We start from the raw sequence: 27,167 nt of genomic DNA, 5'->3' as shown, positions 1-27,167 counted from the left end.
CTGTGTCCTAATCACTCTACAAGCGCTGCAGTCACTACAGGGGATTGTACCTGTGCGGACAGGTCCAGAACTGATATCACAGATATCATACTAATTAGTCCTCGAATAATGACTCCGCGCCCCTCCCCACACACACACACACACACACACACAAAATACAATGCACCCCCATTACCCTCACACACACACAAATACAATGCACCCGCATTACCCACACACACAATACAATGCACCCCCATTACACACACACACACACACAATACCGCTCCATTACCCCTACCCCCCCACACAATACAATACACCCCCCCATCACCCTCTACACACATACACACAATACAATGCACCTCCCATTACCCCTCTCCCCCCACACAATACAATGCACCCTCCATTACCCCCTCCCCAGACATAATACAATGCACCCCCATCACCCCCTACACACACAAATTACACTACCCCATCACTACACTCTTGCCTCCCCCCCTCCCTCGGAATACAGTACTCCCCCTCTGCCTGTCACAAAGCTCTGTTCTTTCACAAATGTTCCCCGTTATGTGTCATCAGCCCCTCCCCACTCATGCCCATTAATTAAACCTGTCTCTTTGGCTCCTCCATGAAGCGCTTACCATTTCCTGATGTATCCTGAGTGGCGCCCGCAGCTCTGTGATGACGTCAGCAAGGTGCTGATCTCATCACGTTGCTGCACGTCGGGGGCGGAGCCCAGTCCCGGCGCACTGTTCAAATGTTTTTACGTCTGAAAGACGCAAATACATTGTCATGGGAAGGAGGAAGCTGCGGTCACCGCCACCGCCGCGCTCCTCAGCAGTGTGTGCATGCCGGACCGGCACAGCAGCACACAACAGGGCTGGCACAGCACAGCGCTGCCTCCTGCTCCTGCTGCAGCTAGTGTGCTCGGCATGCACACACTGCTGAGGAGCGCGGCGGTGACTGCAGATACAGCGGCCCACTACAGGCACCGGCCCATCTGGCATTTGTCAGAATTGCCCTATGGTCAGTCCGGGCCTGGTTAAATGCTTTATCAATGTCTGATATGGCTATAAGAAAATGATCCAAGTCCCAGTGGTCCCGTATATTTTGTCAATTTATCCTGTAAGTCAGGCGTTTGTTTTTTTGAGTGGTAACCCGGTTCTGCACTCTTTCATTTGCCTCCTTCTATGCACGGTTGCAGGGTGGACTGGTGCCGACCCACCCTCTTTTTTTGGTCGGGTGGCAGTGGTAGATGGTTTTGATATGGTTCACTTTGTGTGTTTTGTATTTGTTTGTGAATTTATAACATGTATTCCTTTGCAGGCGCTGGCACAGGTCTCAAGAGAAGTGGAGATCGATTTAAAAATTGAAATGTGGCTTACATATTTGTTTTGCGGCCTTAACATTTTTCTCCCCCTCTCTGATATATTTAGTTTTACATATAGAGGCCTCTTTTTGAGATGGATGTTAATATCATATGTAATTATAAGTGAAAAGGTTTTGGTACCGTGTTAGCCAGTTGAAAAATTATTGAATGTTCTCAGTGAGAGGAACAAAATTATAATCTTGTGATACCTTTTAATGGCTAACTAAAATAAAATAAAGTTTTAGTTAGCCATTAAAAGGTATCACAAGATGATAATTTTGTTCCTCTCACTGAGAACATATCATATGTAATAACACACTATGACGGGGGAGGTTAATGTATTAACTTGAAACGTTAGGGGACTGGGGGGATACTACAAAGCGCATGGCGGTTATGGAATACATCCAGGGGTGATTAGCCTGCAGGAAACCCACTTCTTGCTTAAAATAGCCATGGATAAGTTATAACCTCCACTCCACCTTTTACAGTTATTCTAAAAGAGTTAGTGTACTAATCCATAAAAATGTATCATTTGAGTTGATCTCCTCCGGCGTGGATGCAGAGGGTAGACTGGTGGCTGTACATTGCAAACTGTATACTAAAGAGTACCTACTGCTGGCAATATACATCCCACCCCCCTACAACTGTACTATTGTGACCATTGTGGCAAAATACATAGATAATGCGCCCGGTGCAGTGGCCCTCTGCATGGGAGATTTTAATAACATAGTACCCCCATTTTGGGATAGATTTAAATGTGGTGCAGCGTGTGAGTCAGATCCGATATCTAAGTTTGGGGGAGTGCTGAGTGAACTTTCCCTTACAGATCTGTGCTGTAGCCACCATCCGGCAATTTTCCTGCTACTCCAAATCACATGATACTATCTCCCGTATAGATATGATACTGGGGTTGGAGTGCGTCATACTCTTGATAAAAAAAGATAGAACCTTGCCCAGGCTGTTGTCAGACCACTCTCCCTTAATTATGTAACTATGCCTTTTGCCTGATCCAGTTAGGTCCCAGACGGTGTTGTCTATGAATCCATTCTGGCTCCAAATTATAGATGTTCATATGGTAGAGAAATCTATTAACTTTTATTTCAAAGATATTGCTGGTTCAACTTTGCAGAGTATCGTCTGGAAGTCTATGAAGGTTTTTTTAAGGGGAATATTAATACAGGCAATTAGCCGGTCCAAAGCCAAAACTCGTCAGTTTGGAGTTTTTCTTCAGGAAAGGGTGAGGATCACAGAGCAACATTTTATCCGGTCTGAGGAGGATTTGGTGGAATGGAAGGGTGCCCTGGCTGCTTATGATGCACATGTAATGGAAAAGACTAGAAGTAAGCTCTTGTTTTCTAGACACCGTTTCTTCGAGGAGGGGGAAAAGGCTGGTCATCTACTAGCTTTGATTGCGTGTGCACATTCGGGGTCTTCAGCTGTAGGGGTTATTAGAAATAAAGAAGGTACTATACTTAATCAGCCACAATATATTTTAAAAGTGTTTGCAGAGTTCTATGAGGAGTTGTATGGTTCCAGACTTACGCAATTCAGGGAGCAAATTTATTCATATCTTAATGAGAATCCTCTTCCTACACTGTCAGATGCGGATAGGGAATATCCAAACAAGGCAATACAGCTGGAGGAGGTGGAACTTGCAGTAGCATCCATGGCTAACAAGTTGTCGGGGCCGGATGGCTTGCCTTCGGAAATTTATAAAAAATTTGGTGACGTGTAGCTTCCTCAGCTGCCAGCTACATTTCAGAAAGCGATGGAGGAGGGGTCCTTGCTCCAATCTATGCAGAAGGCAGTGATAGTGGTGATTCTTAAGCCTGTCAAGGACCCTCTTCCAGACTCATATAGGCCCATCTCCTTGCTATCTACTGATATAAACATGTTAGCCAAGGTACTGGCCACAAGACTAAGCAATGTAATAACTAAGATTATACATAATGATCAGCCTGGGTTCATGCCTGCCAGATCCACTGCGATAAATATCCGTAGACTATATTTTAATCTCCAGCTACCGGTGGAAAACATGGGGGACAGGACTTTTGATGCCGCTAAGGCTTTTGACTCAGTTGAGTGGGAATACTTATGGGCTGTGTTGGAGAGGGGGTTTGGGGCAACTTTTATCTCCCGGGTCAAGCTGCTTTATGGTAGTCCCAGGGCTAGGGTTAGAGTAAATGGGAGGCTCTCTGCGGGGCTTCCATTAAAAAGAGGCAGGGTTGCCCCCTTTCCCCCTTGCTCTTAGTGCTAGCGATGGAACCTTTAGCTTAGCGGCGATTATTCAAAATCACCCAGGGATAGAGGACTTCCGTAGAGGGGGGGTGGGGGGGTGGAGGAGAAGGTAGCTCTTTACACTGACTATACGCTACGATTTCTGGCTAATGCTTTCTCTAGCCTTAAAATAGTGATGGACGTGATCGGTGGTTTTCAGCTGTAGGGACAGGACACATAGTCGCAATTGAAGGAAAGATGAATGCGGCCAAGTACAGAGATATCCTGGAAAAAACCTCTTCCAGAGCGCTCTGGACCTCAGACTTGGCCGAAGGTTCACCTTCCAACAAGACAATGACCATACGCACACAGCTAAAATAACAAAGGAGTGGCTTCAGAACAACTCTGTGACCATTCTTGACTGGCCCAGCAAGAGCCCTGACCTAAACCCAATTGAGCATCTCTGGAGAGACCTGAAAATTGCTGTCCACAAACGTTCACCATCCAACCTGCCGGAACTGGAGAGGATCTGCAAGGAAGACTGGCAGAGGATCCCCAAATCCAGGTGTGAAAAACTTGTTGCATCATTCCTAAGAAGACTCATAGCTGTACTAGCTCAAAAGTTCTTCTACTCAACAATGAGTAAAGGATCTGAAGATTTATGACCATGTGCTTTTTCAGTTTTTCTTGTTTCAAAAATTTCTACATTTCTGTTTTTTTTCTGTCAAGATGGGGTGCAGAGCATACATCAATGAGATAAAATAAAAATAAACTTTTTTGACCTTACCAAATAGCTGCGATGAAACAAAGTGAAAAATTTAAAGGGCTCGGAATACTTTCTGTACCCACTGTAATGAAAGGGGGGGGGGGGGGGGTCGGCTGAAGGAATTTGTTCATCTACAGATAGATTTTACTCTTACTCATAGTGAATTAGAGAAATATCTACAGTTGAGACATGCACTTCATGTGGAGCGACTTTGCTTTGATGAGGGCGTCCTCCAAAATCTCATTATCCATCAATCTAGCGGGTCAAGGGGCCTGATATTATCGTTATACTGTGATGTTTTGTATTTAATCTTGGGAGGGATAATGATAAATTCTAAGATAAAATGGGAAGGAGATTTGGGCTCGATCGAGGATAATCAGTGGGACAAGATACTGGAAAGGGTGCCAGACTTGTCCTGGAGCGAGCTGCATAGATTCTCTCAGCTATATCTAATTCATCGCAAGTATCGTATGCTACAGTTTTTATATGAAATTGGTGCATGACCCACTCCTATGTGCAACAGGTGTAAAATTAATATTGCAGGTTTATTGCATGTGTTGTGGTTCTGCCCAAATCTAGAAAGATTTTGGAAAAAGTAACAGGTATCATTAATAGGGTCTATTTGGTGGAAATAGAGAGGAGCTCCGGCAATGTCAGAATATGTGGATAAGCTTAACTGAGTAATTAATATGGAGAAGCATATTTATATCAAATGAAATTGTGTCAGTAAATTTGACAATACCTGGGCTTTATGGATCGACCACTCTGGATTGGCGTCCAGAGAACTTGCCAGATTTAGGCTGGGTCTGTTGTAGAGTCTCTTTTTGGAAGCGGGATAGTTGCTAAAGAACAAGCGGGGGTCAAATGCTTTCATGAATGGTTTGTATTCCTGAAAGTTGTATAGCATTTTTAAAGAAGAGTTTTACCACTGCTTTTTCTCTTATTTATCTCCACCATGTGTTGTGGGTTAAAGTGTAAACTATGTATTGTCATTGAGACTATGTGTAAATTGAAGTTTGTTTTTCTTATTGTCTGTATACCTACGAGATACATATAACTTTCAAGCTATTGCTACTGTTGTTCTGCGGCGTTTCACAGTTATATTTTGTGTTTAAACTCAAATAATTTTCTCAATAAAGATTACTTGATTAAAAAAAAAAACACAAAAAAACAATAAAACAAAGAATGTACAGAAAGAAAAAGAAAAAAAGAGAATTTTGTTTACTTACCGTAAATTCTTTTTCTTATAGTTCCGACATGGGAGACCCAGACCATGGGTGTATAGCTTCTGCCTCCGGAGGACACACAAAGTACTACACTAAAAGTGTAGCTCCTCCCTCCGAGCATATACACCCCCCGGATGACAAATCCAACCAGTTTAGTGCAAAAGCTGAAGGAGGACATCCACCCATAAGTAGAGATAGAGTAAAACCCGGAATAACCGGAACCTCTGTCTACAACAGCCGGTGAAAAACACACGGAACAAGAAAACTGCCAACAGGCAACAGGGAGGGTGCTGGGTCTCCCATGTCGGAACTATAAGAAAAAGAATTTACGGTAAGTAAACAAAATTCTCTTTTTCTTCATCGTTCCTTATGGGAGACCCAGACCATGGGACGTCTCAAAGCAGTCCATGGGTGGGAAATAAACAGAAACTGAGAAGCAGGCAAAACCTAACTTCACAAATGGGCGACAGCCGCCCGAAGGATGCGTCTGCCCAAGCTCGCATCTGCCGAAGCATGAGCATGCACTTGGCAGTGCTTCGAAAAGGTGTGCAGACCAGATCAAGTGGCAGCCTGACAGACCTGCTGAGCCGTAGCCTGGTGCCTGAAAGCCCAAGAGGCACCGACAGCTCTGGTCAAGTGCGCCTTGAACCCCGGCGGGGGAGGCACCTGAGAACATTGGTAGGCATCTGATATGGCCGACCTAATCCAACGAGCTAGGGTCGGTTTAGAAGCCGAGAGACCCTTGCGCTGATCTGTGGTCAGCACAAAAAGAGAGGTGCACCGCCTAAGAACGGCGGTGCGTGACACATAGATCCGGAGCGTCCGCACCAAATCTAAAGCATGCAACGCTTTCTCAAAGCGATGCACAGGGCCCGAACAAAGGGAAGACAATGAAATGTCCTGGTTAAGGTGGAAAGGAGACACCACCTTAGGGAGAAAACCCCGGAGTCGGACGGAGAACCACCTTGTCTTGGTGAAAAAACCAAAAAGGGTGACTCCGAAGAGAGCAGTCAAATCAGAGACTCTCTTGAGAGAGGTAATGCCCACCAGAAAGGCCACTTTCTGTGAAAGACGAAACAACGAAACCACCCTAAGAGGCTCAAAGGGGGGTTTCAGTAAGACCGTGAGGACCAGATTAAGGTCCCAGGGATCCAGAGGCCGCCGGTAAGGCGGAATGATGTAAGATGCGCCCTGCATGAAGGTGCGCACCTGGGCCAGTCGGGCGATACACCGCTGGAACAACACTGATAGAGCCGAGACCTGTCCCTTGAAGGAATTGAGGGAGAGTCCTAGCTGCAGACCGGACTGTAGAAAGGACAGGATGGTCGGCAAGGAAAAAGGCCAAGGAGCATGGCCGGAAGAGCGACACCAGGACAGGAAAATTCTCCAAGTCCTGTGGTAAATCCTGGCCGAGGAAGACTTCCGAGCCTGAGTTATAGTGGAGATGACCTCGGAAGGAATGCCTGAAGCCGTAAGGATCCAGGACCCAAGAGTCATGCCGTCAATCTGAGAGCCACAGAATTCTGGCGGAAAAACGGACCTTGTGAGAGAAGGTCTGGGCAGTCCGGGAGATGCCACGGCACCTCTACGGACAGACGGAGCAGGTCTTGGTACCAAGCTCGCCTGGGCCAGTCCGGAGCAATGAGGATGACCCGACGGCCCTCCATTCTGATCTTGCGCAGGACTCTGGGCAAGAGGGGTAAAACACGTAGGTCAGACGGAACTGGGACCAATCCTGAACCAGCGCGTCCGCCGCCAAGGCCTGAGGATCGTGGGAGCGAGCCACGTAAACCGGGACCTTGTTGTTGTGCCGGGATGCCATTAGATAACTTCCGGAGTGCCCCACTTGCGGCAGATTGACCGGAACACTGCCGGACGCAGGGCCCACTCGCCGCTGTCCACGGTTTGACGGCTGAGATAATCTGCCTCCCAGTGTTCTACGCCTGGGATGTGGACTGCGGAATGCGTTGAATTTCCAACAGGGCTAGGCGGCTGCGAGTCCCCCCCTGGTGATTGATGTAGGCAACTGCTGTCGCGTTGTCTGACTGCACTCGAATGTGCTTGCCCACCGACAGGTGGTGAAAAGCTACGAGAGTTAGGAGCACAGCTCTGATTTCCAGCACATTGATCGAGAGGGCTGATTCGGACGGAGTCCAAGTGCCCTGTGCTCGGTGGTGGAGAAACACTGCTCCCCAGCCGGATAGACTGGCATCCGTGGTGAGAATTACCCGGGACGGGGCCAGAAAGGAGCGTCCCTGGGACAGAGAGAGGGGCCTAAGCCACCACTAAAGAGAGCTCCTAGTCTGTGGCGACAGAGCCACCAGCTTGTGCAAGGAAGAGGGCCGCTTGTCCCAACAGCGGAGAATGTCCAGCTGCAGGGGACGCAGATGGAACTGGCAAAGGGAACCGCTTCCATTGACGCCACCATCTGACCCAGCACCTGCATGAGGTGCCTGATGGAATGACGGGGGAGCCTCAGCAGAGAGCGAACCGCCAGATGAAGGGACTGCTGTTTGACTAAGGGCAGCTTCACAAGTGCCAGCAGAGTCTCGAATTGCATCCCTAGGTACGTAAGTTCCTGGGTCGGGGTCAGAGTGGACTTGTAGCGAGAGTGAGCGCGACACTCCGCTGACAGTCTGCACTGGATGAAGCCTTAACTAGAAGGTCGTCCCAGAAAGGAATCACTGCCAACCCCTGGAGGTGCAGAACCGCAACCACTGCTGCCGTGACCTTGAATACACGAGGGGCCGTGGCTAACCCGAAGGGGAGAGCCACGAATTGGAAATGTCCATCTCCGATTACAAAACGTAGCCAACGCTGGTGTGAAACTGCGATTGGCACATGCAGATAGACATCTCTGATGTCGATGGATGCTAAGAAATCTCCTAGGGTCATTGACTGATCGCAGAGACTCCATGCAAAAAAGCCGCACCTGAACATGCTTGTTGAGAAGCTTGAGATCCAGGTCGGAAGGCACCGTCCTTTTCGGGGACTAGGAAGAGATTTGAGTAGAAATCTCAGAACCGTTCCCAGTCGGGAACTGGTACAATTACTCCATTGGCCTGCAAGAATGCCACGGCCTGTGAGAAGGCGGCGGCCTTGGAGCAGGGGGGAGGTGACAGAAAAAAAAATCTGTTTGGCGGGCTGGATAGAATTCCATTCTGTAGCCGTGGGGATGGTATCCCATACCCACTGATCGAAGACGTGTTGGAACCACACGTCGCCCAAGCTTAAATTATCATCGGCTCTGTATTTTCGGGGCGGCCGGGACTCGAACTCGTGGAGCTGTGAGTTCATTGTTTCAAAGGCAGCAGCTTTACCGCTGAGCTACTGCCTCTATTTGGGAGAGCCTGCCACCGACCAAGGCCGTTACTGGCGCGGCCAGATAATCAGGAGGAGGCTGCCTTGGAGGCAGCAGCTCCTGCGGACTTCTGAGGACGCGGCTTCATGCGCCAGTTGGTTTACGGACCCTGGCTGAGTTAGTGGACGAGGCCTAGGGCTTAGAGGACGACCAGTTAGAGGGACGAAAGGAACGAAACCTCGACTGGTTCCTGCCCTGGGGGTTTGTGGCATGGAAGTACTCTTCCTGCCAAAAGCTTCCTTAATAATTTCATCCAGCTGTTCCCGAATAGACTGGTCCCAGCAAAAGGGAGCCCAGCAAGGAACTTCGTAAGAAGCATCTGCCTTCCACTCTCGAAGCCACAGGAGCCTGCGGATAGCGAGGGAAGTAGCCGAGGCCACCGCAGTGCGGTGACAGTCTCCAGCATGGCAGAAATGGCATAGGATGAAAAGACTAAAGCCTGGAAGTTAAGGCAACCATTTCAGGCATAGAGTCCCTGGTGAGGGAATGCATCTCCTCCAGAGAAGCAGAGATGGCTTTGAGAGCCCGCACTGCTGCAAAAGATGGGGAGAACGAGGCCCCTGCCGCCTCATATTTAGGTTTGGCCAGAAGGTCAACCTGGCGGACAGTGGAATCCTTAGAGAGGTGCCGTCAGCCTCTGATACAACTGTCCGGGCTGAAAGTCTGGACACCGGAGGGTCCACCCTTGGTGAATGAGCCCACTCCTTGACCACCTCTGGTGGAAGGGGAAAACAGTCATGAGAACCACGCTTTGGGAAGAGTCTGTCAGGACGGGCTCTGGGCCTGGTCACAGTGGCTGAAAAACTGGAGTGGTTAAGGAACACACTCCTTGTTGTTGGTATACAGATGCTTTTCTGCCAGAGGGGGATGCTCCCCTGATACAGGCGGATTGAGGTCCAGTACAAATATAATGGACGCAATCAAATCATTAGCATCTGCGTCACCTTCGGACAGATCAATGGTACATGAAGTAGCGTCCGAGCTAGTAAAGGCATCCTCCTCGTCCTGCAAGTCAGCTCGTGAATCAGAGCCACGGGACGAGGAAGGAAGGGGAACCTGCGTCTCCGTTTTAGGAGGACGGGGTCTGAGACCAGATGAAGAATCCTCTGTGAGCTTTGCTGAGCAAGCCGTAGCAGCAGAAGCGCCCTGAGAAGGGGGCTGATGCATGCTCAGAAGAGTCCGGGACAGCTGTCCCCTGGAGAGAGGGATTATACTCAAACCGGGGGTTCAGCCACCGGAGCCGGAGCAGCCGGAGAGACCACTGATGAGCTTCCAGGCTGATGTTAGAGCAAGCATCACAATGTGGTTATGTGCTCGGTACAGGCAGTACGAGTCTACATGCAGTGCATAGTAAGAACAGCCTTGCAGCCTTGCTCTGATGTGAGACATGCTGCAGAAGTGGGGGCTCTGTCCAGAATGACCCCCCAGCAGAGAAGAAGCATCTGCCTTCCACTCTCTGTATAAGCAACTGCACAACCGGAGGTTGTGATTTGCCAGACTGTTTAACATAGAGACATTTCTGTGCCCTCCAGATCCCCCAGCCCAGGCCCCCATTTGTCACAATGTGGTATGCAGCATTGAGAACGCTGATAAAATGGCGCCGGAGCGAGGAGGGGGGGCGGGGCCTACTCTGAGAGCGGGCTCCGGAGGGCAAATGAGGTATACAGGGGAGGGAATCTTTCCTCAGTGAGGAGTGTCCGCTCCCTGTGCTGAACAGCCGCTGGGCGGAGCCGCACTGTCCCTCTGCATGACTGACATGCAGGGGCACTGAAACCGAAAGTAGGCCGCAACTGAAGCCGGGGCCTAGATTTTTACATGCGGCCGACGAGCAGGCACCCTCGGCGCGGTTCTCAGGAAAAACCCAGAGAACCGGCCGGAAATCACAGCAAAGTTAACAAACACACTCCCCCCTCAATAAATGTACAAGGGACCCCTGAATAACGTCTCAATACTTAGCTTATGAGACGCAGGGCCATGTCCCTGGGGGGGGGGTAAACGCTCCGTCCGGCAGGATCCTGACAGGGCTGCAGATGGAGACCGGTCTCCTGCAAGCAGAGAGAACCGTGATGGCTCCCACTTCAAGCCAGAGCCCCAGGGGATGGTGAAGGAGCGTGGCATGTAAGGCTCCAGCCTTGTAAAGTCAACCTTAACAGCACCGCCGACACAGTGGGGTGAGAAGGGACATGCCGGGAGTCCAGACTGGACCCGCTTTTCTTCCAAATCTTTGAAATCAAAAAATTAAAAATCAAAAATCAGAAAATGCATGTGTGTGTGTGACCTCCTGAACACAAAGCATTGAACTGGTTGGATTTGTCATCCGGGGGGTGTATATGCTCGGAGGGAGGAGCTACACTTTTAGTGTAGTACTTTGTGTGTCCTCCGGAGGCAGAAGCTATACACCCATGGTCTGGGTCTCCCATAAGGAACGATGAAGAAAAAAAAATTGGTACCAAGAAAAACGTCACTTTGTCCTGCAAAGAATGTGGCCCCCCAAATTATTTTTTCTATGTGTGGCCCATACACCCAGCCAACTTTGAGACCCTTAATCCATGGTATTAGCATCATCTACTCCAATAGCTGATAGAAATAGTTAAACGTAAAGGTGGGAACAGTATTTTCCATAGATCAAAAATCTGTAATGTTCAGACGTTGATATTATGAAAACTAATTCAACCAAAGGTGCACTTTAAATTATAAAAAAACAATTGAGAATGTACTTTATTGACATGTTTCCAAATAACCTGAATTATCTATAATTATCTTGGTAAGAACATTAAAGTAATAGCAGTTCCTTTAAAACCGTAGATTAACAGCCAAAATATATTACCAAATATTTCTGCTATTTTTGATTCATTGATTATAGAAAATCTCGTAGTACCAGTCTGAAAACAGTCAAATAAATACAATAGTAAGAAATAAGTGTTAAATAAGTGTTTTGAAAAAACTCCATCAGCACAGATTGAACTGGGTCAATAGCAGCTTAGAATGTATCTTCGTCTGGAGCTACATCATACAGAACGTGCTGCTGAAGCTTTAGTGTCCAGAGGGAATCTATGGATGATTTCCTCAATTTCTCCCTGTACAGACAAAAGCCAGGCTTCCACCTCTTTCCCCAGGCACTTGGCTTTTTGGAACAGAAGATCCTGTCGATGCTGCAGTTCTGCTAGGTGCTTGTTGTTCTTCTCTATTTGTTGCAATGTAATTAGTCCACTATTTGATATAAAAGTTGTAGCTTCTGAGCCCTGCATTAGACGATTAAATTCTTCTTGCGTGAGGCCAAGAGATGATGCCTCCAGAGTCTCGATGAAAGAAGCCGCACAACACTGCAAAAAGGGAATCATATAAAAATGTTGTAATTACCAAATAAATGACAGGGCATTTTCCACTGCTGCCTATGAGTTGTTCCCTGTTCATCTGTTATCTGATCTCCAAGCACAATCTGGCCAACATTATTTTTCCTAGTCGTCAAAAAAGCCCCAAGGGGAAATATAAAAAAGAAACAAAAAAATAGACGCACTTATAAATACATCCGCTTACACAAATCTTTTATATCCAAGAAACAACAGGGTCGGTGACATCTGATAAGGTCATTTAAGGCCATTATGGAGGTCTCTTGACATATGGATATTCCATGAAATTTACAAAAAGAAGAAAAAAAATCCATCTGCAATCAGGGAAGTAATTACTTACTAAATGTTCACAAATGTTCCAATAAATGTAATAGTATTGACTAGTTTAGGGATATTTCAATATGAGCCGGAACATAACTGTCAAAACAATGTCACAGGAGTACTGTTCCCTTTACACAAGGGACATCGATTAAACCAGGGGTGGGGAACCTCCGGCCCGCGGGCCGTATGCGGCCCGCCATGACCTTTTCTGCGGCCCCCGGGCACATTCCACAGTCCACAGAGCTCGGGAGGCAGCAGCGTCTTGCTTGCTGCTGGCCCTTTAAACCCTGTATGGCTTACGTCCTCATGCTAGCGTGAGGACGTACTTTGTGGGTGGAGTAAGCGCTCAACTCGCTCTTTTTCCACAGAAGAGAAGCTACTACCTCAGCGTCCGACAGGTGTGTTTGTGCTCCCATGCCTGTGTGTGCCCCTGCACATCCCCACTGCAGCCTGTGCTCCGTGCAGCGTCTCATCCTCCTCACTCTCCCCCACGGCAGCCTGTGCTCCTCACTCTCCCCCACGGCAGCCTGTCCCCCTGTGGCCTCCCCACGGCAGCCTGTGCCCCTGTGGCCTCCCCACGGCAGCCTGTCCCCCTGTGGCCTCCCCACGGCAGCCTGTGCCCCTGTCGCCTCCACACTGCTGCCTATGCCCCTGCGGCCTCCACACTGCTGCCTGTGCCCCCCTGGTATGTCAGAACCCGTAGCAATGTCCTTATATTTCTCCCAGCCCTCCCAAGTGATATATAATCCTCCCCAGTGATATATAATCCTCCCCAGTGATATATAATCCTCCCCAGTGATATATAATCCTCCCCAGTGATATATAATCCTCCCCAGTGATATATAATCCTCCCCAGTGATGTCTAGTCCTCCCAGCCCTCCACAGTGATGTCTAGTCCTCCCAGCCCTCCACAGTGATGTCTAGTCCTCCCAGCCCTCCCCAGTGATGTCTAGTCCTCCCAGCCCTCCCCAGTGATGTCTAGTCCTCCCAGCCCTCCACAGTGATGTCTAGTCCTCCCAGCCCTCCACAGTGATGTCTAGTCCTCCCAGCCCTCCACAGTGATGTCTAGTCCTCCCAGCCCTCCCCAGTGATGTCTAGTCCTCCCAGCCCTCCACAGTGATGTCTAGTCCTCCCAGCCCTCCACAGTGATGTCTAGTCCTCCCAGCCCTCCCCAGTGATGTCTAGTCCTCCCAGCCCTCCCCAGTGATGTCTAGTCCTCCCAGCCCTCCCCAGTGATGTCTAGTCCTCCCAGCCCTCCCCAGTGATGTCTAGTCCTCCCAGCCCTCCCCAGTGATGTCTAGTCCTCCCAGCCCTCCCCAGTGATGTCTAGTCCTCCCAGCCCTCCACAGTGATGTCTAGTCCTCCCAGCCCTCCACAGTGATGTCTAGTCCTCCCAGCCCTCCCCAGTGATGTCTAGTCCTCCCAGCCCTCCCCAGTGATGTCTAGTCCTCCCAGCCCTCCCCAGTGATGTCTAGTCCTCCCAGCCCTCCCCAGTGATGTCTAGTCCTCCCAGCCCTCCCCAGTGATGTCTAGTCCTCCCAGCCCTCCCCAGTGATGTCTAGTCCTCCCAGCCCTCCCCAGTGATGTCTAGTCCTCGCAGCCCTCCCCAGTGATGTCTAGTCCTCGCAGCCCTCCCCAGTGATGTCTAGTCCTCGCAGCCCTCCACAGTGATGTCTAGTCCTCGCAGCCCTCCCCAGTGATGTCTAGTCCTCCCAGCCCTCCACAGTGATGTCTAGTCCTCCCAGCCCTCCACAGTGATGTCTAGTCCTCCCAGCCCTCCCCAGTGATGTCTAGTCCTCGCAGCCCTCCCCAGTGATGTCTAGTCCTCGCAGCCCTCCACAGTGATGTCTAGTCCTCCCAGCCCTCCACAGTGATGTCTAGTCCTCCCAGCCCTCCACAGTGATGTCTAGTCCTCCCAGCCCTCCCCAGTGATGTCTAGTCCTCGCAGCCCTCCCCAGTGATGTCTAGTCCTCGCAGCCCTCCCCGGTGATGTCTAGTCCTCCCAGCCCTCCACGGTGATGTCTAGTCCTCCCAGCCCTCCCCAGTGATGTCTAGTCCTCCCAGCAATGTATATTCCTTCCAGCCCTCCCCAGTGATGTATATGCCCTCAGCATCTCCTGTGATGTATATGCCCTCAGCATCTCCTGTGATGTATATGCCCTCAGCATCTCCTGTGATGTATATGCCCTCAGCATCTCCTGTGATGTATATGCCCTCAGCATCTCCTGTGATGTATATGCCCTCAGCATCTCCTGTGATGTATTTACAGCAGTCCCAGCTGACACAAACGTGGAAAAACAGTTGTGAGAAGCAATAAGATCAATATTGAATAATATAGCCGCACCAAAAACAAGAAGCTTCAGCCGCCACGATGAGTTAATTGTTTGACTAAGTATAGCAGGGTAATTTTAAGTTGATAGTTTTGTGCGGCCCCCGAAGGTTGGTAGAAAATTCCAAATGGCCCTCGGCATTAAAAAGGTTCCCCACCCCTGGATTAAACCTTCAGAAGTGGATATTCCAGGAAATCGACAATTGGGATCAGGAGGGAAAAATTAGCTCTTAGGCCCCTTTCACACATCAGTTTTTTGCTGTGAGTCACAATCTGTTGGCTCGACGGATCGATTGTGGAAAAGCTGATGCAACGGATCCGTTTTTCGACGGATCAGACTAGCGGATACTAAGGCCGGTTTCACATTTGCGTTGTTTCGACGCAAACGGACTCCGTCACTAATGTAGTACAGTTCATTAATTTACAGTGTAAGCGCGACACCATGTGGACACATGCGGGTAGTACAGACAGCATGCTGTCGCTCTTCCACTGTAAATAAATGAACTGTACTACATTAGTGACGGAGCCCGTTTGCGTCGAAACAACGCAAGTGTGAAACCGGCCTAAATAGTAAATTGGAGCATGCTCAGTTAAAAAAAAAACTGAATCAGTCAACGGATTCTGTCTTTCAACGGATTACATCGGATCCTGTGCCCATAGGCTTCTATTCTACCAAATGATGGACAGCAACGCATCTGTCGCTGACCGATTTTTCGACGTAGAAAAAAAACGTTACTTTGCCGTTGTCTCCGTCTGCCAGACAAACAATTTTCAACGGATCCATGAAACGTGAGACCATCCGTTGCTAATATAAGTCAATGAGAAAAAAATGAATCCAGCGGCATCAGTCGCCGGATCCGTTTTTTTAATTTTTTTTAAATTTGACGGATTGTGACTGACGGCAAAAAACTGATGTGTGAAAGGGGCCTTATAGGGCATAGCGGATCATTCACTGTGGTTCTACATATTCCTTTTACTCTTTCCCATATGTCGGTTGAATTTGATGGATATTTTACTTTTTTTCAACCATATTACCTATGTCATGAGCTGAATTGCTTCAATATTCTGCATCAGCTTTATGTTTTCATTTCTTTTCTATTGAAAGCCACAGTTTCCTTATTCTGGAGAGTACATTTGCTACAAAATGTCTTGATTTTATATTATTTCTCAATACAAACTGTTGTTGCACATATGATTAGCTTTCTGTTCTGAGCCCACTTAGCCAGTAGATTCCTCTCTTGATTCCTCCATAAATATGAACATTTGCCTGATAATTCAATAATTGCCAGGGGGTATGTAGTTGTGGCTTCTTTCTTTCAGTTTGAGAATTTGACGTTGAACTCCCAAATCTTCATCTTCCCCTGCCATCATCTGACCCAAACACATAATCCCCTTGATGCATTGTACCACTACCTTTCAGCCTATTTGCTATGAGTAAAAGTTCTGACATGCGTACATGTACAAGAGAGCTACAGGTCCCGAAATATTTGGACACAAATATATAATATACATATAATTATACTACAGCTCTTTAATTGTAATTGCCTCTTTTTCAAGGTACCAAAAGTAATTGGACAATTATCTCAAATACTCTAATTGGCTGCCTCTTCCATTCCATTGATAATCCATCAATTAAGCAGCTAAAAGGTCTGGAGCGGATTCCAAGCGTGGCATTTGCATTTGGAAGCTGTTGCTGTGAACCCACAACATGCAGTCAAAGGAGCTCTCAATTAAAGAGAAACAGACCATCATTAGGCTGAAAAAAGAACAAATCCATCACAGATAACAGAAATGTTAGGAGTGACCAAATAAAGCTTGGGATCTCAAAAAGGCATAGGTGTCAACAGAAGAAAATGGTGCTGGATGATAGCAGAATCCTTTCCATCGTGAAAACCCTTTCACAACATCCAACCAAGTGAAGAACACTCTCCAGGAAATAGGTGTTTCACTATCTAAGTCTGCCATAAAGAGAAGACTTCAGGAGAGCAAATACAGAGGGTTCACCACAAGGTGCAAACCATTATTTAGCCTTAAAAATAGAAAGGCAAGATTAGACTTTGCAAAAAACTAAAGAAATCAGCATAGTATTATTTGGACAGATGAAACTTAGATCAACCTGTACCAGAATAATGGGAAGAAGGCTTGGAATAGCTTGGAATGCAGAGCACAGCACATCCTCTGTAAAATATTGTGGAGGCAGTGTGATTGGATGCCATGCATGCCCATTCAATGGCCCTGGGTCACTAGTGTTCATTGATGATGTGACTGAAGACAGAAGCAGCAGGATGAATTCTGAAGTGTACAGAACTATACTTTCTGCTCAGATTCCACCAAATGCAGCAAGATTGATTGGTCGGCACTTCACAATACAGATGGACAAGGACCCAAAACAAACAGTGAAAGCAACCGTGGAGTTTAAAGGGGTTTTCGAATTAGAGGACTAAAAAGGCTTATAATCACCTCCGCTGTTGGTGCAGTTCCAACTGTGTCAGAACTTGTGTTCCCAGAGCTCAGGTGAGACTATTATGACATGCGAGTCCCATGCGCAATCACCGCCGGTTTCTCTCTCTCCGCTTTCGAACGCTTAAGTAAACAAGAGGAAGTGAGCATCAGCCACAGCTCTCACTCTGTTCATTACTTAACAGTTCCAAGGGGGGTGCACTTTGGGAATGAAAAGGGATTAAGTAATGAACAATCCCTTTAAGGTAAAGAAGTGCCTTCTAGACTTCAGGCACTCATTACCTGTAGAGGATTCTCTACAAAGTATTAAAATTTACACTTTTTTTCATGGTAAAGTAAAATGTGTCCAATTTTGAGCCCCTGAAATGAGGAGACTTTGTAGAAAAATGGTTGCAATTCCTAAATGTTTCACAGGATATTTTTGTTCAACCCCTTTAATTAAACCTGAAAGTCTGCACATCAATTGCCTCTCAGTTGTTTCATTTTAACTAAAAATTACTGGCATGCAGATACAAAAATCATGAAAATTCGGTCACTACCCAAATATTTCTGAACCTAACTGTATATTATTTCCATTTTGCTTATTAGAAATGCAAGTGAGTAAGGAGCTGGGGGTGGAAGAGTATCATATTTTTTTAACAATATATATTTGCTATATACTTACAAGATTGGTAAAATAATATCCAGACTCCCCTGTTATAAGTCTTCTGGGATTGCAAAACCTAGTGATGTACTGCAGGTTTGACCACAGTCGTGGAGGGTTTGCCTTCAGTGTGCTATATATTAGACAAGACAGTAAATCATCAGCTGTGGCGGGCTCTTTCTTGGAGCTTTGTATGGATTTGTAAAGGTAGTTACAAGCTCTAGACACATATGTTAGCTTGTCTTGGGGAGCTCTTTTGGCATCCATTTCTATCAACGCTGCAACAAAAAAAAACACAAATAATAAGTCGTTCTTCAAAATTACCAGAACAGGAATAATCTTATAAGCAAGGACAAGCTGGTAATGGTATCATAGGGGACGGTTCACTACACATTTTTATCTTTTTTTTTAATAGAGAAAAGGCCCCCAACATACTTGTTAAATATGCCTATATTGTTTGATATATCTAAAAATAAGAAGCGCTAATAGTGTAACACCAAAAGGACAGTGTGGTATATATGGAGAATATACACTCACCTAGTATAGTTGTGAAAGTCACAACTACTAATATGCATGAGATCCTGGCGTCTGCTGCAGCCCCACGTGGAACAACATTCAAGAGATATATAGAAGGGGTTAAAGCCGCGCATCAGCCAAATATGAAACTGTAGAAGCGTTGATGAAGGATAATATTCTTTTTATTTCATCGGTCTACGCGTTTCAAGGTCAAAGACCTCTTCCTCAGGACCAGTACATCAGCAAAAGGCCTTTTGTTGATGTACTGGTCCTGAGGAAGAGGTCTTTGACCTTGAAACGCGTAGACCGATGAAATAAAAAGAATATTATCCTTCATCAACGCTTCTACAGTTTCATATTTGGCTGATGCGCGGCTTTAACCCCTTCTATATATCTCTTGAATATATTGTTTGATAAAAAGTGTGTCCTTTAGGTCTTTGTGTGGCTAGTAGTTATAAGTATAGCAGCAAAAGTAATGTATGGGATAGCAGCGTACACTAAACTATTACCCACCACATCAAGAAGTAAGCATCTTTATTTTTGACAATGTGGCTCTGTAAATGACAGCTATCATAAAATGACATCTGCCACAGGTTTGCGTCAAATGCATAACTCAGGAGGCTGCAGTGATGTCACTGTGTATATAAGGACAATGGTCTAAAAAAGTGGGCATTGTGGCTGCTTTGAATGGGAGACAGCTATCTCCCAACTCGCCTATAGATGTGAATTCTTAGCTCAGCTGAGTGTTCATGTGTTATCAATGGGAAGAGTGGAGTAAGTTGCTGCTGGACTCATTCAGCAGCCTCCTTGTCAGCCTACAGAGCAAAAGGATTGAGTATTTTAATTCAAACGGTTCGATCTTGAGCTCCCCCAACGTCAATGGATGAGAGAGGGTTGGGTTTTGAGGCCCTCATATCTATTAGATGGCCAACCAATTCCATTAACATCAGTGGCTGAAAGGATGGATACAGAATGGTTCCATCCATAGTCATTACATTTTTTTTTCTTTTTAACCTATCCTTAGGATAGTCAGTTTTAGACTGTTCGGCTAAGGACACATGGCGAGTAAAACAGAGTGGGTGGGATGCGATTTAAAAAACTAAATAATAAATCGCATTCCACTCAGACCAATGTTACTCTATGAGGTCAGCCCTAATCAGACCAAGAAAACAAATCGCAGCATGCTGTGGGTGGAATCTGATTCCTTTTCTCTCGCACTCACCGGAGTGCACTGCGATATACGCCTCAGCTGACAATGGAGGAAATAGCTAGATTAGTCTCTCCCTCTCATGTCCTCTGCGGCTCTACTATGATCGCAGGATCGCATCACAGTGGGATGATACTCGGCTTACACTCCAGTAGAGCGGGAGCCGAGTGTCATGCGATACACTCGCAGTAGTGCTTGTGTGGCTCCAAAATCCGTTACCACCACCGATCAGCTCTTACCTGCAGCAGTAAGTAAACTGTGAAGGGGACAGACCAATTGGGATTTTCCTGTAATTTTTTTTTTGTTTTATCCATGAAAAATGGATCTAGGTATTGAATTTTACTGTCCGACAAAGGGTTAGGTTTGTCAGAACAGGTGCAAAGCAAAAGTGGAACAATTTTTGAAAAAGCCCCTGAAAATTGAATGGTGGCTTCTAAGCAGGTTTCTCTTACATTCGTTTCTATAAAATCCCAAGAGTCCAGTAATAATTTTATTCACATTTTTCTGAAAGGTTTTGAAAATCCCCAAATCTTACTTGTCAAAGATTCTGGAATAGAATGAGTTGGCGCCATGAAATTATTTCAATACTACCAGTGGAATTCTGACAAGAAATCCATGTTTTTTTTACCAGTTACAGCACAAGAGATCCCATTATTCTCTTCTTGACCGTCTTCTTTCAGTGGGAGCTGAAGCATCCTTGGCGTGACCCAACTCAATGACCTACAACAGAAAATGTGGTCATGAGAAACACTCAAACCAGAAAAGGGAATCGTGAACATAACAAGAACTGTACATCCAAATGTTTTGTAGGCTTCCCACAATGAAATATTTTTTCTGTCAATTACTCTAGGTCCACAAACACATGCCCAAAACCATAGGGAGCCTCAAGTTACTGCTGCTTTCTCACTGAATGTTTCACAAAGATCTCTATTTATAGATCACTCATTGCACCATCTGTTTTGCTCATCATGGCTTCCAGCAAAAACAAAGTACGATCAATAGTCATTAGGTCTGGCATCTGGGGAAAAAAAAGCAGTAATCCTATATTTACCAGTGGCATTACATACAATATATAAAGCACTTACTTGATGCGCTTTTTGAGAGAGAGATCCTTCTGTTCATCTTGTGAATTTTCTAGGCAAAATACAGACTTATAAAGTCGCGTCATCACAAGCTTTTCAATATTGTCCAACAGCCGGTCTTTCTCATCGGACATGTGATCTACAAGAGAGAAAGTACAAAAAATACTGAGCTCTAGAAGTAGCTACATATTCTCTGTTGACGTAGTTGCTTATATGGAAGCAAAACATTCACAAAGATCACTGTGTGTGTACATTATTATAATAATCATTAATAATAATAAATAATTAGGAATTATTAACATTAGGAATAATATTGTTTATCTATTATGTGACTGGTTTCCTGCATTTTTCTCCCATTTCTCCAGTTTTCCCATCTTGTAGGGTATCTAAGCTAGTGTATACACGATGTTCCAAATTCTTATGCAAATTGAATTTATTATGCAAAGTGTCATAGCGATTAATTTTTTTTTTCTCAATGAAACTCATTGATGGTTGTGTGTCAGGGTTCTTTGGATCACTGAAATCAATCTCAGATAACTGTGATAATTAGTTTGCCAGGTGAGCCCAATAAAAGGAAAACTGGATGTTCCACAATATTAAGCAGGCCACAGTTTTCAAGTAACATGGGAAAGAAAAAGTATCTCACTGCTGCTGAAAAGCATCAAATAGTGCAATGCCTTGGAAAAGGGATGAAACATTAGATATTTCACGAAAACGTAAGCGTGATCATCGTACTGTGAAGAGATTTGTGGCTGATTCTGAGCACATACGTGTTCATGCTGATAAAAGGCAGAATGAGGAAGGTTTCTGCCAGGCAAGTTCATCGGAATAAGAGAGCAGCTGCTAAAAAGCCATTACAAACCAGCAAACAGATATTTGAAGCTGCTGGTGCCTCTGGAGTCTCTCAAACCTCAAGGTGTAGAATCCTATAAAAAGCTTGCTGTGGTGCATAAACATACTATTCGGCCATCCTAACCAGTGCTCACAAGCAGAAACAGTTGCAATGGGCCCAGACATACATGAAGAGTAAATTTTCAATACGGGGAGGGTGCAATCGGAAATGTTACTCAGGCAATCGAGCTTGACGCCGATCCTGAGCCATTCTGCTTTTGAGCCTGGTAGAGTGGACCCAGTTTTTCAGTCTTGGGTTCTGGGTGGGGTGGATCGGGTGGAAGACTTTGGAATCTGGGATACCTGGCCGTCGTTAGAGGGATTGGCAGCTAGACAGGATCCCATCTCACTTGGTCAATGGAGATGCTTGCAACTGGCGCACTTTTTCGGTAGCCTCCCAGCCAGGTCCCTCTTTCAGCGACCCAAGACACAGTTTGAACAAATATGTATGGGAACAGGCACGATACGGCACTGTCTTTCGGCAGTATATTCGCTCCTGTCTGCGCCCCCAGACCAACAAATTCCCCCTTTCGCCTCACAGTGGGAACGGGATTTGGGAATTCAGCTGACTCCAACACAGTGGGAAAGGGTCTTCATATTGGCACACACATCCTCCATTTGCTCCAGGTTTCAGGAGGCTAGCTACGAGCTGCTAACCAGATGGTACAGAGTACCTTCGAGGTTACATGAGATGTTCCCAACGGTTGACCCCACATGCTGGCGGTGTGGCACAGCAGAGGTTAACATTCTACATGTGTTCTGGAAATGTGAGGTGATTCGGCCCTTTTGGAAGGGAGTGTCTGATATTATTTCACGGGTGACAGGTAGGGAGGAGGAATTGGGACCTGCTGCTGCCCTGTTACATCACTGCGGGATTCCTGAAAAAATATACAACTCTTTGAGGAAATTCCGCATCATGGCGGCGAGAGTGTGCATTCCAGAGAGGTGGAGGAGCACGACACCACCCACGCTGGTTTAATGGATCAATAAGGTCAATGACCTCATGTATATGGAGGATCTAACTTCATCGCTACATGATTCATATGAGAAATTTTGGGCCACGTGGAGGGAGTGGATGGACTTCCAGCACTCGGAGGACTACGGTGCTCTGGTGGGCGGTGTCGAAGATGCTAAGGGAACCACATAACAGATTATATAGGCGAGTCCCCCCCCTCCCTCCTTACCCCTACCTAGCCTTTCAATCTTCCAGCCCCTCCCCCTCCCCCTCAGTTTTTCATTCTTCTCTATTCTTTATTTCTTTCTCCCCAGTCTCTTTATTTTTCTCTTTTTACAATTTTTGGCGAGTTACTTATTTGACCTGTTAATAGTGAATTTATTCTTTGAAAAAGCTAGATGGAACCCTGAATGTCTATACACCTGGAAGGGGGTATTTGCGGGAACATTTTCTGTCAAGCTGTAAAAATGTAAATTTTGCAATGTAAATTTTGCCATGTATCTTATCTATGGTGTATGGAATGTATCTTAAAAAGATCCGTTCGATCTTAAGAATTGTAACAAGTACTGTTAAAGACTTCCATTTATAAATAAAAATAAAGAATTAAAAAAAAATATATATCTTTGTACCGTGTTAGCCAGTAGAGATAAAAAAAATTGTTTAAAAGAACTGAGAGTCCTCAGTGGTTGATACCTTTTAATGGCTAACTGAAAAGATGGTAATAATTGCAAGCTTTCGAGACTACTCAGGTCTCTTCATCAGGCATGGTATAACACAAAATCTGAAGAGTCACATATTTATACACAACTGTTGTGTATAAATATGTGACTCTTCAGATTTTGTGTTATACCATGCCTGATGAAGAGACCTGAGTAGTCTCGAAAGCTTGCAATTATTACCATCTTTTCAGTTAGCCATTAAAAGGTATCAACCACTGAGGACTCTCAGTTCTTTTAAACAATTTTTTTTTAAAAAAAAAAAAAGAATTTTCAAACAGTCTTGTTTACTGATGAGTGTCGAGCAACCCTGGATGGTCCAGATGAATAGCCACCATGTCCCAACAAGGCTGCGACGTCAGCAAAGAGGTGGAGGAGTCATGTTTTGGACCGGAATCATGGGGAGACATCTGGTAGGCCCCTTTAGGCTATGTGCCCACGGGGACAGTGTCCTGCGGATATATCCGCAGAACATTCCGCAGGAGCTCCCAGGAAACCGCACCACAACTTCTGTCTGTTTCCATGCTGCGGAATGTCCTGCGGATATGGTGCGGGCATTCTGCATTGAGGATACAGTACCATGGCTTCGGCACTGCATCCTCAATGCAGAACAAGTGCTGCAGTGATCGGGAGTTCATATTCACCTCCATCACACAGCACCTCGTTTTCTGGCGGCCGTGTCACTCTCAGCATCTGCAGGAGAAGGTGGGCGGGACTGAACTAGCTCCGGCAGTCACATGACCAGAGCTCGTGCAGGCCCCGCCCACCTCTTCCTTCCTGTACCTGGATTCACCGCGCTCCTGTACACCGGACGGAGAAAGGGACTCCGGTGAGGCAGGTAAGTATATGGGACCCTGCGGAGAAATCCGCAGGAATAATTGACATGCTGCTGATTTTTCTGCAGGGAAATCCGCATTATTTCCGCTGCGGAAAAATCCGCAGCGTGGGCACAGCAGTTCCCAAATGCCATAGAAATGGCTGGGGAGTAGCTGTGCTGCAGATTTTTGAAAAATCCGCGGAATTTCTGCGAAAAATCCGCGGCAAATTCTGTGCATTTTCCGCAGCGTGGGCACATAGCCTTAGGGTTCCTGAAGGTGTGAAAATGACATCTGCAAAGTATATAGTAGTTTCTAATAACTTTCTTCCATGGTACAAAAAGCAGAAACGTGCCTTCAGGAGCAAAATCATCTTTATGCATGACAATGCACCATCTCAGGCTGCAAAGAATACCTCTGGCATTGGCTGCTTTGGGCATAAAAAGAGAATAACTCATGGTGTGGCCACCATCTTCCCCTGATCTCAACCCTATAGAGAACCTTTGGAGTATCATCAAGCAAAATATAAATCCGGGTAGGAGGCAGTTCACATCAAACCAGCAGCTCTGGGAGGCTATTCTAACATCATGCAAAGAAATTCAAGCAGAAACTCTCCAAAAACTCACAAGTTCAATGGATGCAAGAATTGTGAAGGGGATATCAAAGATGGGTTCCTATGTTAACATGTAACTTGGCCTGTTAGGATGTTTTAGATTTAAATAGCTTTTTATTTCAGTGAATGTGACCTCCTACGGCTGCAAATTTACAAACGAGCATTTCCAGTTCTTTAAAACATATAAAAATGTTTAGAAACTCTACTGTGCCTAAGAATTTGAAACAGTGCATTTTGAGGTTTTTTTTTTAATTTTGAAGATTATACTGGGATATACATTGGGAGGTTTCTTCAATAAAATGCAATGTATACTCTAACGGGTGATGACTTTTATTGGACTGACAGTCATTTGCACTGACAATTTATGAAAATCAGAGAAAAATGTAATTTGCATAATAAGTTAGAACATGGTATATAGAATAGCTGCTATGATGTCTCACATACAGAGCACACAGAGGTATTATGATTTCTACTGTGAATCCAGCAAAAGGGTGACACAATATAAGGCCATGTGCCTACGTTGCTTTTTTGTGTGCTATTTTTCTGCACATAAAAAAGCATGTTTTGTCAGGAAAAACACAACTGAAAAACCACACATTTTTTATTGCATTTGCGCATTTTTTCATATGCGTTTTTCCTGCTTTTTGTGCTGTTTTTTAGTTATGACGATCGCGGGGGTTCAGGTGCTGTATCTCTACGATCACTGCTGGATCTCCGGCTGATGTTACAGCCAGGACCCAGATCTCACTTCCCGGAGCGGTCCCTGCGCCGCTCCCAGCAGTTTAACCCCCTAAATACTGCGATAAGTGCGATCGCAGCATTCAGGAGGCAGGGAGAAGAATCGCTTACAGCTCCCTGGGTTGTCACCATAACGACCTCGGGTTACTGAGCTACAGAGCGCTTCACAGGCCATGCTGTGTGCTCAATGTGTGAGGCAAAGTGCTGCTATATAATCCCCTGTAGTGATAAAGTATTGCAGGGGATTATAGAAATGCAGGAAATAAATGTAGAAACAATTGACATGCTGCTTCTTTTTCCAGCAACAAAATCTGCAAGAAAAAAAAAGCAGCGTGTGCACAGCAAATCACGATTCTCATACACTTTGCTGGGATGCTTTTTCCTTGCTTTTTATCGATTAAAAAAAAAAAGCAAGAAAAAAAACCACATTAAAAACGCCAAAAAAAGGCCACATGGGCACATAGTCTAAAGCAGCACCGTCTCTCTGCCACGTTATCTTACTCTGCTGCTTTCCATAGACTTCAAGAGGCAGCTGTAATCTGATCCCTCAGTGAGCTCAAGGCAAGTGAATGATAAGTTTATAGATGGAGAAAGAGGTATATTTTTCTGCTAAGATACATTACAAATTTTCTTATATGTGTTATTAATTTAGGCAAAGTCTGTTGAAACAATGAACATTGGGCACCCCTACTGTTTGCACTTATGGCCGCTGAATGAAAATACTTTAACTAGAGCCGTGCATTGCAGCTCTGTTCAATGTATAGCGGCAGCTGTCGGCATTCTGTAAAACAGCTCTTAAATTCCTATTTCAAATATATTGGAAATCTAATTCATCCTTAGTCCTGAATTAGATAACGTTATTAGATGCATTATGTCTGCAATATCTGTGTCAAGGGACTAAAGCCCGCACTTTAGGTGGCTGTTGGTCAATCGTTTGGATCACAGCCATCCCAGCCGGCTCTTTCATACTCGGGAGCGCTCATGCTTGTGTGTTTTCCATGTCTGGTGGCAAATTATCTCTGGGAGACAAAATGATCGATGGTCTGAATCAGAACATGCCGGATCAATATTTCTTCTGACATTAAATTGTCCAGGGCTATCATAAACATTTAGATTGTTGGCCAAACCCATCAATATTGGCAGGTTCGGCCAACAGTCTAATGTGTACGGGGGGCTTTACACTTACATCCTACCTGAATTTATATTACATTATTTGGGAAACCTTTTCAATTGAAAATTAAACATCGTATTCAGACTGACTTTACAGTGAACATACCCTACCCATAAGATAAGATAAATCCATTTACTTAAGATGCTTTGGGAAACAAAAGGAGCTAAAAAAAATTGCACTCTCTAATGGACATGGTCAAATTAACAAAGGGCAATTAAACACATGGACCCTTCAACTCCTATTTACAATGGATAACAGAACACCACTAAAGAGATCAGGATGAAACATGCCTTTGACAGATGGAAAGCTTTTATTGATTTTACAATCCCCAATTGCTACATGGTTTAAATCTTTCAGTATATAAAGGCCCCGTCACACTAAGCAACATCGCTAGCAACATCGCTAGCAACATCGCTGCTAACGAACAACTTTTGTGACG

General features: G+C 45.7%; 1 protein-coding gene across 5 annotated transcripts in view; it reads right to left on the bottom strand.

Annotated features, from left to right (window-relative positions):
* Window positions 1–11,642: 11,642 nt before the first annotated feature.
* Window positions 11,643–27,167, bottom strand: part of LOC142247062 (rab5 GDP/GTP exchange factor-like) — a 41,834-nt gene continuing 26,309 nt past the window's right edge. For 4 of the 5 annotated variants that reach the window (XM_075319937.1, XM_075319936.1, XM_075319938.1 and 1 more), the window contains exons 6-9: window positions 20,833–20,968; window positions 20,376–20,467; window positions 18,046–18,302; window positions 11,643–12,244 (exon numbers count right to left, since the gene is read on the bottom strand). In XM_075319937.1, coding sequence (XP_075176052.1) covers window positions 11,930–12,244; window positions 18,046–18,302; window positions 20,376–20,467; window positions 20,833–20,968 — 800 coding nt within the window. In that variant the 3' untranslated portion in view covers window positions 11,643–11,929. Of the gene's footprint in view, window positions 12,245–17,378; window positions 17,505–18,045; window positions 18,303–20,375; window positions 20,468–20,832; window positions 20,969–27,167 lie in introns of those variants that run through there. The other variant, XM_075319940.1, reaches the window with a different exon arrangement.

The sequence above is a fragment of the Anomaloglossus baeobatrachus genome, chromosome 1, assembly GCF_048569485.1.
Source record: "Anomaloglossus baeobatrachus isolate aAnoBae1 chromosome 1, aAnoBae1.hap1, whole genome shotgun sequence".
Classification (NCBI taxonomy): domain Eukaryota; kingdom Metazoa; phylum Chordata; class Amphibia; order Anura; family Aromobatidae; genus Anomaloglossus; species Anomaloglossus baeobatrachus.
The sequence above is the reverse complement of the archived record's forward strand: the minus strand, read 5'-3'. Positions and strand labels throughout refer to the sequence as shown.